We start from the raw sequence: 13,799 nt of genomic DNA on the forward strand, positions 1-13,799 counted from the left end.
TTAAAATTTTTTTCCTCTTCAAAACCTTGCTGCGTCTTATATTCCGGTGCATCTTATGCACTCTAAAAAATACGGTATATCATTGTGTTCAATTTCAGCTTCTTACGAATTCAAAAAGCTAAAAGTAATCATTAATGTTGTAGATAATCATATTCATGGAATGCCATTTTTTAACTTATAATATATTGACTCCCTCTTAACCAATTTAGCATGTGATCAAGCTGAACATGTGATCTCAGAAAAGCTAAACTGGGTGAGATCTTACTCTTACTTGAATAGGAAGCCAACTGAGATCACAAGATAAAACTAAAGCATGTTAAAATATTATTGAAGCCCCATAAAAACAATCTTGTCAAATATTTACAGGCTCTACTTTGTTCTTTAATATTTAAAAATGTAAAAACTTCACTTGATGCAGAAAATCTCAAAACTTTCCTGGGTAATACTTAAATAGCACAATCCTTCAAATCTGTAATTGCTATATTAGAATTTTTTTTTGTCTATCACCTCATTTATAACTGTTTTTGACACATTGTTAGACCTTACCGAGAAGTAAAAGTGTCTACAATCTACTATTTCTAACTTGTATACACATGCATCAAATCAAGGTTTTTAGCTAAGATTTCCGATATGGTCAATCTGGTCTCATAGATTCCTATTTAATGATATTATCTTAAACACCTTCGAATTTTAAATAGCACTTATGGTTTCAACCCAGAATTTTACATTTTTATTTTAAATTAGAACGACCGTTGACTTACCTGAACGGTCCTTCTATGTGTGCTGCGAGGGGAATCCAATCATGGGTTAACTTTGTCCATTAGCCTAGAGACTGAGTATGTAAATTTTGACCACGCCTCCTCTGACTGGACGGGGTCAGTTTTGCACGAAGTCAGCCAAGAAGATGTATGTCAATGTCACTCATGGCCTTGGCCAAACAAGAACTCAAAGTCACGTCCAGAAATTTCCAGTCAGGGGAAAATGCAAGGTTAGTCACAGAGTCATAGTCAAGGTGGAACCCTGGCCAGCTGAAACTGCGGGCGGGTTTGGATTCCCCTCGCAGCACACATAGAAGGACCGTTCAGGTAAGTCAACGGTTGTTCTCCTGTGTGCTGCTCTGGGAATCCAATCATGGGACATGCCAAAGCAATTAAGTCCCAGGGTGGGAGCTAGCCTGGTCAGGATCTTCCGCAGAAGAAAGGACCCTTTGCAACACTCTCTGCCCAAAGGAGGCCTCAGCCGAGACGTATACGTCAACCTTGTAGTGTCTAATAAAAGGTGAGGGCGACGACCAAGTAGCCGCCCTGCAGATCTCCTCCATTGAGGCTTGTGTAGCTCAGGCCGCTGTGGTAGCCGCACTTCTGGTAGAATGAGGAGTGATACGTCTGGGAACCGGCCAGGAGTGACTGTCATACGCCAGAGCGACGCACGCCTTCAACCATCGGCCGATGGTGTGGGAGGACACCTTCTGCCCCATGGACGATGGCTGGAAGGAAACAAATAGCGCCTCCAATCTTCTGAACGAGGCTGTGCGCTTAACATAACGTCTGAGGGTTCTATGAACATCCAAATGGTGCCACTGGCGCTCTTGGGGGAGGGAAGGATGCAGGCAAAAGTCCAGAAGGACAAGCTCCTGAGCCCTGTGGAACAACAAGTTGACCTTCGGAAGGAAGGAAGGATCCAAACGGAGGACTACTCTGTTAGGATGGAAAATGCAGAGGTCAGCCCACACGAGAGCGCAGCCAATTCTGAAACCCTCCTGGCCGATGTAATGGCCACCAGGAACACGGTATTAAGCATCAATAGCCGAAGGCTGATGGATTGGATAGGCTCGAACGGGGCAGAAGTGAGTGCCCTGAGCACCAAGGTCAAGTCCCAGGTAGGATAACGGTGGATTGTCGGAGGCCTCAAGTTCGTCGCACCCTTCAGGAAAGCCTTGACTTGCGAGTGCTGGGACAAGGAACGGCCTTGACCGCCTCCCACCACCGTGGATAATGCTGTGACTTGCCAACGGAGCGTGTTGGGCGCGAGGCCCTTATTAAGTCCAAGACCTGTGGCACTGAAGCCTTGATGGGGTCAGCTCCGGTTCGGCGGCACCACTTACAGAAGGCCTGCCAGGTGGCCTCGTAAATACATGTAGTGGATGGACGTCGGGCTGCCTGGATAGTGTCGATCACTTGACTTGAATAGTGAAGGTCAGTCAGAATAGCCCGCTCACATGCCACACGCCTAACTGCAGGAGCTGGGGGTTCGGATGGATGAGAGCCCCCTGGTTGAGCTGGATCTGGTCGTCTGGAATCCTCCACGGCCGTGAGACCGACAGGTGCACGAGGTCTGCATACCAGGGACGTCTGGACCACATCGGGGCAACCAACAGCACCTCCACCTGCTCTGTCAGGATCTTCTGGATGACCGATGGAAGAATCAGGAGAGGGGGAAAGGCATAAAGGAGGCCGACCGGCCAAGGACTGCGTAGAGCATCCACCCTCTCCGCTCCGGGAGCCTGGTATCTGGCGTAAAACCTTGGGAGTTGTGTGTTGTGTGGTTGCGCAAACAGGTCCACCTCGGGACGGCCGAACCGGCGAGAGAGAGTTCCCGGAAGAGGTCGGGGTGGAGTTGCCACTCCGCTTGATCCACTGTGGCTCTGCTCAGCCAGTATGCCTGAGTGTTGGTCACACCTGAGATGTGCTCCGCCCGGATTGACAAAAGCTTGGCCTCCGCCCAGCGATGTAACTTCTCCGCCTCCAGCATCAGGGCCCTGGAGTGGGTGCCCTATGGCGGTTGACATGGGCCTTGGAGGCCATGTTGTTGGTTAAGACCAACATGTGGTTGTGTGATACAATGTCCCAAAACTCCAGGAATGCTAGGCGGATGGCCGCCAGTTCTAGCCAATTTATGCTGTTCGACAGTTCCTGATTCGACCAGCGCCCCTGAGCTACACGGTCCAAAGTGTGGGCCGCCCATCCAAACAGGCTGGCATCCGTTGTAATTTGGATGTGGTCTGGCTCCTTGAAAGGGCACCCCTGCAGGAGCTTGGAGGACGTCCACCAACGAAGGGATATGAGAGGCTTGTGTGGGAGCCAAACCTTGGTCTGGGAATGGCTGGTGTGTGTCCTCTGGAAGGGGAGCAGAAACCACTGAAGTGGGCGTGCATGGAATCTGGCCCAGGGAACCACGTTGATGCAAGAGATCATTTTTCCCAGTAACTTGGACAGCGTTGCTAACGGCAAAAGCCTCTGAGACAGAACTTGATTTGCCAGGCGCTGGATGCTGTGCCGCCTCTCCGGAGAGAGAGAGACTTCGCAAGACACCGAGTCGATGATGGTCCCCAGGTGAAGCAGCGACGTGGTTGGCTGCAGGTGGTTCCTGGGAAGGTTGAGAACGAACCCGTGATTGCGCAGCGAGTCCATCGTGATCTGCAGATCTCGTAGGGCCTGGTTCCGGAACGAGGACAGGACCAAGATGTCGTCCAAATAACAATTCACCCGTATTGGAACCGAGCGAAGTGATACCGCTACGACTGCCAGGAGTTTCGTGAACGTGCGCAGGGCCAATGAGAGGCCAAAGGGCAAGGCCCGGTATTGAAAATGACGGCCATTGAACTGGAAGCGTAGGAAGCACCAATGTGCCGGATGTATGGGCACGTGGAGGTACGCCTCCTTGATATCGACTGATGTCATCATGTCGCCTTGGCGGATGGAGGCCAGTATGCTTTTGAGAGATTGCATTTTGAATTTTTGGTACTTGATGTACCGATTGAGCCTTTTCAAATCTAGGATGGCCCGCCATCCCCCCGAGCTCTTGGGCACAAGGAACAAGATGGAATAGAATCCTAGGCCTTCCTGACCCCTTGGTACCTGCTCCACCGCCCTGATGGTGAGAAGATGATGTATTTCGGCATCCATGAGGCGCCGTTTTGCCGGGCACCTGGGTACGGGGCACTTGATGAACCACCTCGGGGGAATGGAGAGAAATTCTAGAGTGAGGCCCAGCCTCACGACCTGAAGGCCCCCGGCATCGGACGTGATCTCCGCCCACTGGTGGGCAAAGGCCAGGAGATGGCCCCCTATGGTTTCCTCCCCCTGCGAGTTACCGGTACCTCCGAAAGGACTGGTTTCCGGCTCCACGAAATGGCCTCCTAGTCTGGGACTGCACCTGATTCTGCTGGCGACCCCTATCCCTGGCGGCCGTGCAATCCTGGCGGCGATCCTGTGACTGGGAGAAACCCCTGTTGTAGTGGGGGACATAGGGAGCAGGGGCAAATCCGGAGTACCCAGCCCGAAAGGGCTGTCGTCTATTGTAAGGCTGTTGCCTCCTATGGGCCCGGTCCCCAGTGGAAGGAAGAACCGTACGCTTATTCCTGGTCTCAATGAGGATTGGATCCAACACCGACCCAAACAAGGCACCGCCCTTGAAGGGTGTGGATGCAAGGCGCCACTTGGACTTGACATCAGCTTGCCAATGGCGGAGCCACAGCAAATGCCGGGATGCCACATTAGAGACTATGGCCCGAGAGGCGAACTTGGCTGCACTAAGGGTGGCATCTGCAGAAAACTCCAAGGCTGCCATCAATTTGGTAATATCCTGGTGAAGGCACGCTTCCTCTGGTGCAAGCCTACTCTGCAATTGCTTAAGCCAGACCAAGGAAGTCCTATTAAAGAAGAACGCTGCTGTAGCCGAGCGTAAGGCCCAGGCCGCAGCCTGATGAGTCTTGCGAATAACTGTCTCGGCCTTACGGTCCTCTGCCTTCAGACCCTCCAAAATTTCGGATGGAATTAATGCTGGAGAGGCGAGGGCAGCAATAGGAGCATCAACTGTGGGAAACTGGAGAAGAGCTTCCAATTCAGGAGTAGAGGTGTACACTTTCCTATCCCCATTGCTAGATGGGTTAACCGCAGTCGGTTGATCCCACTGCTTTTGAATCAGATCTAGAAACAGCTTGGGTGAGGGAATAACATCCTGCAAGGCCACTTGTTCAGCGAACAGTCGCTCAGTAGCATCTAACCCTACAGCAGTGCTGTCCTTAGAGGCTGCCTCCCCCATGTGGGTTTAGCCTTATACAGTAATGATTTAAAGAGAGAATGACAAAATAAACCAGGGGCAGTAGGCTGGTCCAGGGGCAAGCCCTCATCATCAGAAAATTCCCTGTCAATAACTTCACCTTCCTCCACTAATGCCGACTCCTCGCTATAGACGGAGGGTAAAGGCGAAGGTGGTTCTGTCTGGAGAACAGAGGAATCCCCCTGCCCCAGCTGGGGATCAGGCCCTGCCTGGGCCACAGTGGCTCTAGGGGCTGGGCTCTATGAAGCAGCTTCACCCCCCTAGAAATAGCTGCAGAGATCATGTGGTATAAATCGGGAGGAAGGCCCAAATCCTGGCCTTCCATAGGCCTGAGGCCTGCAGCAGTAGGGGTAAAAGTAGCAGAAGGCCCTGCATGCGGAGGCGAACGGGCTGAAGCCACACCTAGCTCCGAAAAGGGAGGAGGGGATTGGGCCCACAAACCCACCTCCGTGGTAATGGGCGCCCTGGGCAATTGCACGTCAGGAGACCAACCCTGCACTGTAGGCCGCGCTGGGGAAACACACTGCGGAATCAGCACCGGGGGAGAATTACTGGGCGCTCCAGATGCCTTAGCTAGCACCTTAGTTTTCTCCTTGCGCTTATGGGATTTATCCCTAACAGCGGAGGAGGCCTGAGGCCTATGGCTGGAAGCCCTAGTAGCAGCCGTGCTGAACCTTGGGCTAGCCCCCCCCCCCCTCGCCAGGGGAATGGGGCTCAGAAATGGGCTCTACAGTACCTCTGGGCACCGATTGATCTGCCATTGTAAATAGAAGAGATATTTGGAAAGGCTCAACCTCGTGTATAGAATGAACGCTGAAAAAACTGCTCCACCGTACAAGGCGCCACGTGAGAACAGCGACTGCACAGAAAACAACCTCCTCACTGACTCAGCAAGTCGCAAGTGAGGGAAAGAGGAGGCCGTCGGGGCGACGCCGATGCCTGGGCGGCACCGCCCCTCCGTGCGATTGCTGCGTGTGTGCAGAGCCCGGTCCAAAATGGCGACTGTCCTGGAGGGCGTGAATTTCAAATCCGCAAAGAACCAACCGATCGCCCGGATCCTGCAAGCTGCAAGCCCCGTGGCGCAGCTGGTCGCAGATCCTCCAAGGGAAACAAGGCAGAGCAAGGGAATGAAGCCTGGGTGAACTGCGCTGCCTAAGCGGGTTGCTCCCAGCGCGAAAGAACGGCACAGGGCGGTGCACCAGCCCAGGACACGCCCAACAGCCAGCGAGGGGAAAAAAGGGGCTCCAAATCCCGCTCGTGGAACACCCCCGCTGTCCCGGCTTACGAGCCAACGGACCAAGTGGTCTCCAATCTCCAGCAAGGTAACCGACGGCTGGGAGGGTCTGGGCTGCAGCGAACTGCCGCCTCCACCTCTGTATGGAGTAAAGCACTTCAAATTGCAATGTGCAACTGTTGAATCCAATTAGAAGATTAAATTTGTCAATGAGTCTAGAGAGAAAATTGAGATGCGTCTCGTTAGGCTGGACTGAGTAAAAAAACTGACCCGGTCCAGTCAGAGGAGGCGTGGTCAAAATTTACATACTCAGTCTCTAGACTAATGGACAAAGTTAACCCATGATTGGATTCCCAGAGCAGCACACAGGAGAAGTAATGAACTTTATTTCTAAGAGATAAAGAAGCAAAGAAAGGAAGAAATATTTGCATGGCCGTTGCATACCTCCACTTTCCTTGTTGGCAATTCTTTGGAGAGTATCCAAATGCTGAGACAACTCAGGAAGTTTCATTCTCAGAAGATCTCGGAACACTGCCATGTCAACAGATAGTGCTTTCAGATTATTAACAAAATAGCTATCAGGCAGCACTTTATCAATTAAGTAAATCATTATCTGAAAATCAAGCAGAAAAACAGGATAAAGATAAAAGATAAATCTTTATCATCCAAGCAGCAGTCTCTTTGTATAAACATAAGTTATGAATTGAATAGTAACTGAGTCTTCCTTTAGTCTTTAGAGGGCCTTGTTCCTATACTATGGTATTTTTAATAACCAACAGAATACAATATGAATAAAAATGTGGTCAACAGATATACTTACTTTTAATGCATCTCCCTCATTGCCTTCTACTACTTCCAGGATGAGAGCAGCAAGGATATTAAAGCCTTGACAATATCCCACAGATTTATTCCACCTGGCATAAGCCAATAAAACTCTTTTCAATACCACTCTGTCTTGTTCTGCCTCTTGGCCACAATAAGAACTGCATCCAGTTCGATGAAGATCCTAAGTGGGAATGGAAGAAAAATAATGAAATATTTCACATTTCTTTAAATACAAGTATAAATTATGCCTCTGTATTTTTACTTTCTGAAGTCAACTGATCATATATTGTGCTCTGGAATCTAAGGGTTTGAAAACATCCATCAAACAGCACTAGAATGTTTGAGCAGCATATAATCAGCATTTCAAGAAGTAATTACACCCAATCAATATGCATTGACAACAATGTAGAAACTGTCACATAAAACATTATTTTTGTTGAGCAACTCTTCAATTCTATAGAAAGTAGAATATACATAGAATTTAAGAAATATATGACTAGATTTTATACCTTTTTTCCAAACATTCAACTAGCTATATTAGCCCAAATTAGAATTTTTCAGAATATGAAGGGAAAATTAATTTGTTCTTGGGCTACTTGTCTGGTAAATAATGCACTGAATTTACTATTTTCCCCAACTAATCATCTAGAATATATCAAGGAAGGAAGACAACATCCAGAAACTCAGAAATGTAGCACAGAAATGTAAGTTTTTAAGGAGACATGTTAATGATGAGAGAACAGATACGGCATTTTTCCTTTATTCAGCTCTGTATTTTTCAGAGTATAAGATGCTCTGAAGTATAAGATGCACCTCACTTTTGGGGAGGAAAACAAGGGGGGAATCTGCCTCTGCCTCCCAGCAATTTTTTCTCTTTGCAGCAAACAGGACAGACGATATACACTGTTTGTGGTGTTACATTTCATGTTGTACAGATGCTGTTAAAATTGATGTGGCTTTCTGGAAATATAGTTATTCTCTACTATTTAAAAGAAGATACAATAGCACTGGGCCTCTTCAAATCAAGCATTTATTTTAAAAAGCTTCTTCATTTTGTTAAGTTGTCTAGAACAATAATAAAGCAGTCTTTAAAAAAATAAGTCTAATAATTTGAACATTCTATAGGCATTTATAGTTATTTACTTACCTCCTTGCAGCAAACAGCCTGATTAGCACAAGAAAAAAAATCTGCCTCTGCCTCCCAGCAATTTGCCTCCTGATGCAAACATGAAAGTTTCACTTTCAATTTCAGCATGGACCTCCCAATCATCAGCTGTTTAAAGCTGTAGGGATTGCCATAGCCTATTGCTGCCTCTGCAAGCTCCATTTTCTCCATTTGCTGCAAGGAGGTAAATTGCTGAGATGCAGAGGCCAAAGGGTTGGGGCCGGTGGGGCTACATGCAGTATATAAGACACACCCAAATTTTCACCCTCTTTTTTGGGGGGGTGCGTCTTATATACTGAAAAATATGGTACTTTTTAAATCTGGGCATTAACAGAATTTAATTTTTGTTATTTTGGAAGTTCTCTTAATACATTTCATAAGAATTGAATCTATTCTCGAAGTGATAATCTATTGTTGCTCTGTTTACTGCTTTATTTGTTTTGCAATTCTGAAGGCAAATCTGATGATTATTTGTTTGATATGGAGATTATCCTACAAAACCAATATAAAATGAAAAAGTAAATGTGCCATTAGCAGTACAAAAAAAAGGAAGCAGGAAAACTGCAATCAAACTGAGACAATAGTGAGAAATTATAATTTATTAATTGATTACTATAAAATATAATAAGAACACTTGGCACATAAGCATTATTGTGCTATGAATGTAAAGACTTTAATAAGCAAATTAATAAGCTTTTAAATACCTTCACAATCTGTATTCCCATGGAATCATCATCAGGATTACTGCGGTCGTTGAAAGTGAAACGCATAGTTTTATCCCAATCAATCGCTATACTCTTTAAATAGTGATCTGCCAAAGTGAGCCAAACCTTAAAAGATATACCACAAACAGTCTTAGCTTTGCTTTTACAACTATTCAAAAAATTCTGCATATTTAATATGTTGCCATCAATTATATATAGCACAGAAGCATAAATGTGTTCACTTGCTTATTCTAAAATTAAGGAAGAGGCAGAACATTCCATGCCCCACCAGAATGAGACCAGGAATTCTGAAAATATACAGCATCTTTCTCACTTTACACTTTGTGTTTTCTATGCACAGTATTGAAGGGGTAGGAACCTAAATTAGATGGTCACATTATAGATGAATCATGTCCCTTTGCTGTACCTACCCAGCTTTAGCCTTTTCATATTGACAATGAGCTAAACTGAGCTGGAGTTATTGGAACAATGATTAGAACATGACTTTCTTTGGAAGCTGGCTCGCCTAACCACCTGACTATGATCTGGGACTTCCCTCATAGTAATAACATTTCTACCAGAAAAACCTACGTATATGGATGGAAATTATTTGTTTACATTATTCCAAGCAAGCTAACTAGGAAACTTTGATACATATTTCATTTCATTTCATTTCATTTATTAAATTTATAGGCCGCCCAATCCCAGAGGACTCCGGGCTGCTTACAATGAAAGAAGAAAAAAAGAAAAACAAAATAAGTAAAAAAAAATAGTTTAAAATACACAACACACATACGTTCTAATCGGGGCTGGACCTTAACACTAAGGTCAACAGCCCCAGGCCTGCCGGAACAGCCAGGTTTTAACAGCTTTCCTGAAGGCCATGAGAGTGGGTAAGGTCCGGACCTCTGGGGGTAGCTGATTCCACAGGGTCGGAGCAGCCACAGAGAAGGCTCTCCTCCAGGGGCCCGCCAGCCGACACTGACCAGCTGACGGTATCCGAAGGAGGCCCACCCTGTGGGATCTTATCAGCCGTTGGGAGGTGTATGGCAGTAGGAGGTCTTGTAGATAGGCTGGTCCTAAGCCATGTAGGGCTTTAAAGGTAATAACCAACACCTTGAATTGCGTCCGGAGACCAATTGGTAGCCAGTGCAACTCGCAGAGGACAGGTGTAATATGAGTGTATCTCGGTACACCCAATATCGCTCACACGGCTGCATTCTGGACTAGCTGTAGTCTCCGAATTCTTTTCAAGGGTAGCCCCATGTAGAGTGCATTGCAATAATTGAGCCTTGAGGTGACAAGGGCCTGAGTGACCGTCTGAAGTGCCCCCCTGTCCAAGTAGGGCTGCAATTGGTGTACCAGGCAAACCTGGGCAAAGGCCCCCCTGGTCACAGCTGACAGATGGTGTTCAAGTGTCAGCTGCGAATCCAGGAGGACCCCCAAATTGCGAGCCCTCTCTGAGGGGTGTAAATTTTCACCCCCCCAGGATCAAGGACGGACTGTCTGAACTGTCCCTCGGGGGCAACATCCAAAGCCACTCGGTCTTGTCGGGATTGAGTACCAATTTGTTCATCCCCATCCAGATCCTGACAGCTTCCAGGCATCGGCATATCACGTCTGCCGCTACACTGAGCTGGCACGGGGCAGATAGATACAATTGAGTATCATCTGCATTTTGATGGTACTTTACCCCGTGCCGTCGTATGATCTCACCCAGCGGCTTCATGTAGATATCCCAGACAGAAATTTGTAGTCCTACAACTTTTTAAGTGATTCTGTTTTCTAAATCTACTTCTTTATTCTGCTTATTTTGCAATAAAGTTTACAATCATGGCAAATTAAAAACCATATGCTAAATTAAAGTAAGTTATATAGTTCATAGCTATGAAATGCCTATATATAGGGAAATGTGTACATTTATGGTGAAATGTATTAGCCATATAACAGTATGATTACCTTAGAAAGGATTCAAGCAAAATTTCTTAGAAGTATTTTCTAGGTTACCCAGTGTGTTCAAAATGCAGTATTTCAGAAGAAAGCAGTAAACATGAATTTAATCTGTGGATAAATATCTTTGCCTATTCGTTGAAATTACAATCACAACTCTAGCAGACTGAACCGTCTAATTTTGGCATATTTCTTGAGAAGACTGATCCAAAAGAAACTGAGCCCACTGGTATCTCCAGTGATACCATCTTAACCTCAGAGTTAGATCAATGTTAAGTCAAAGGATCTTAGATAAAGAAAACCAAACAAAAATTGTTGCTTTCTCATGTAATATAATTAGAAATAACCACGTTTTAGTGCCTAAACCATATTTGTATCATATCACACTTCCCAAATTCAGAAGAGATTATATTTCATTTGATTGAATGTTTTCCCCACAGCTCTGGAATGGAAATACAGGAAAACCCCATATGAAACCCTATACTGCTCTGCGATATGGGTGCCATAGAAAACACAGCCTATGTTGTCCTTGCTAGTTCTAACGGGACATTCACCACCGATTGACCCCCTCTCTTTTATTTAAATTTCTGGGACACACTATTAGCTTTTACCTGTACTGTCTATTAAATAATAAAGATAAATTTATTTCTCTAAAAATAGCAAAATTTTGCTACATTATGTGTAAGCTTTGCTAATAATTCCTGTTCTTAAAGGATAGTTTTATGTTGTTCATTCTATTGACTGTATTTTTATTGATCAATGACAAAAATAAAATTCTGTCTGTCTATTAGCAGGTGTTTATTTCAGTATTTGTACATTTCTTAATTTAATTTGACTTTCTTAATTACCTTTCTATTGCTACAATGTAAGGGAAACACCTTTTCTTATCTATTTGTTATTCCTAATTTCAATATTTTTCTAAGAAGGATCTTGCTTAATTAGAAACTTTTACTGGTGCCTAGCCTAGAGCATTAAATACATGGAAGTTTTCATTGCTGGAATAAACAGTAACTATTTATCTTCAGTCCAGAGCTTCACATAATGTTGATCACTATGCATTTTATGAAGGATGGGAGTTTACTTACCTTTCTTCTCCACTCCTTTGGGATTCCTGTGGACAGCCTTGCCACTGCTTTGAGAGCATCATGCCACTAAAAGCAACCATCCCAACAATGTGAAATTATTCCAATTTAAAACACAATTCAACATACAGTGCAGGTTATCCTCGCTTTATAACCATTCATTTAGTGACCATTTGAAGTTATAACAACACTGGAAAAAATGACTTACAACTGGTACTCTTATTTATCCATCCCTGCATCCCTACAGTTATGTGATCAAAATTTGGGCCCTTGGCAATTGGCCGGTATTTATGGCAATGTCACAGGATCACATGATAACTATTTGCGATTTTCCCAGTCAGCTTCCCACAAGGAAAGTAAATGAAAAAAGGCAGATTTGCTTAACAACCAGGGGAAAACTCATTGTAAAATTGGCTGTGCTTCACTTAATTGCCTTGTTTAACAGTGGAAATTCTGGTCACAATTGTGGTTGTAAGTTGAGGGACTACATGTATTTCAATGTTATAGAAGCAATATGTTTCATTAAACAATTTGCCCATAAAATATTTAAATACAATTGCAAAACAGACAAGAAAAAGGTGCTACATATTAATTCATTTACACAAGAACCACAAAAATAGACAATTGATTTTAATACTTTGAGCTTCTTTCTATTGAAAATAATAATAATTCCCACTAAGGAAGAAAAAAATCAAAATAAAATGGAACAAATGGAACAATACTTTAGCTCTTTCAAATAATAAAATTAATCCAGCTTTAATTAATTAATGCAGTTTTTAAATTATTATTTGTCCACGTTTGGAAAAATAAGGTTTTTTGTAAGACTATTTATTCCAATGAATAAATATCAGTTACCTGTTGAAAACCATTCTGACCTAATGACGGCTCAAGTGTGAACTTCAACTTTGTGTCCACTCCTATGCAACACAAATAGAAAACAATTACTAATATCCTCATTTATGGATCAAAACTGCAACACATATAGATAGCATAGTATAAACTTGATATGCAAAATTAATGCATGGATAAAATAACCTAAAATATAAATATTACTATACAAAATAATGCAACTTTTCATAGTGAGTTATATTATTATTAATATGACAACTAACATTAAGTAAATAATATTCTAAACTAAAAACAAATATGAAGAAAAAAATATTTAAATTACAGAATATGATCATCTGTTTCTGCATAAACTGCATAAACACAATATATTACACATGAAATAAAATAATGTCACATGATGACATTCCATTGTTGAAGCCTGGAGGATAATTGGTTGGAACAATTTATCCAAGTGAAATCTCCCCTTGCTAGACTTCCAAGACTTGTCATCTGATGGGAGACTGATAATTAGACCCTTCCCTCTTTTCACATACCATTGGCAGCAGCCTGTGCCTTCCTGTATGTAGTTCTGGTAAGTAGTGATGCTCTCTTCAAGATATTAACTCATCCAGATCACATTCACACTCTGAGCACATCACTGAAGCAAGTCTCTCAGAGAAGCCCAATGGATGAGATGTATATGGCTCACCAGCTGATCCTTTCAATCTCTGAACAGTAGCACTGAGTTGATTCTAGAAGATACGCTATACGGCTTTATGTGGCTCCTGCACTATCTGAGATACCATGGGATTTATCTACCATTCTGAAATGTCTCACTGTCTTTCATGGCTCATCTGTCTTCATGCATGTGGCTCAAACAAATGCTAGCTCTGAGGACATGTTCACTCATAGCATACAAGCACATATAGCACTGATGTGATTACAACTGA

At 44.2% G+C, this 13,799-nt stretch overlaps 1 protein-coding gene across 4 annotated transcripts in view; it reads right to left on the reverse strand.

The window, feature by feature from the left end:
- Positions 1-13,799, reverse strand: part of TBC1D30 (TBC1 domain family member 30) — a 42,396-nt gene that overhangs the window by 12,501 nt on the left and 16,096 nt on the right. For all 4 annotated transcript variants that reach the window (XM_032222056.1, XM_032222055.1, XM_032222058.1 and 1 more), the window contains 5 exons: positions 12,877-12,938; positions 12,025-12,090; positions 8,990-9,115; positions 7,116-7,301; positions 6,740-6,908 (listed from right to left, as the gene is read on the reverse strand). In XM_032222056.1, coding sequence (XP_032077947.1) covers positions 6,740-6,908; positions 7,116-7,301; positions 8,990-9,115; positions 12,025-12,090; positions 12,877-12,938 — 609 coding nt within the window. The remainder of the gene's footprint in view (positions 1-6,739; positions 6,909-7,115; positions 7,302-8,989; positions 9,116-12,024; positions 12,091-12,876; positions 12,939-13,799) is intronic.

Source organism: Thamnophis elegans, chromosome 7 (genome assembly GCF_009769535.1).
Source record: "Thamnophis elegans isolate rThaEle1 chromosome 7, rThaEle1.pri, whole genome shotgun sequence".
NCBI classification, from domain to species: Eukaryota; Metazoa; Chordata; class Lepidosauria; order Squamata; family Colubridae; genus Thamnophis; species Thamnophis elegans.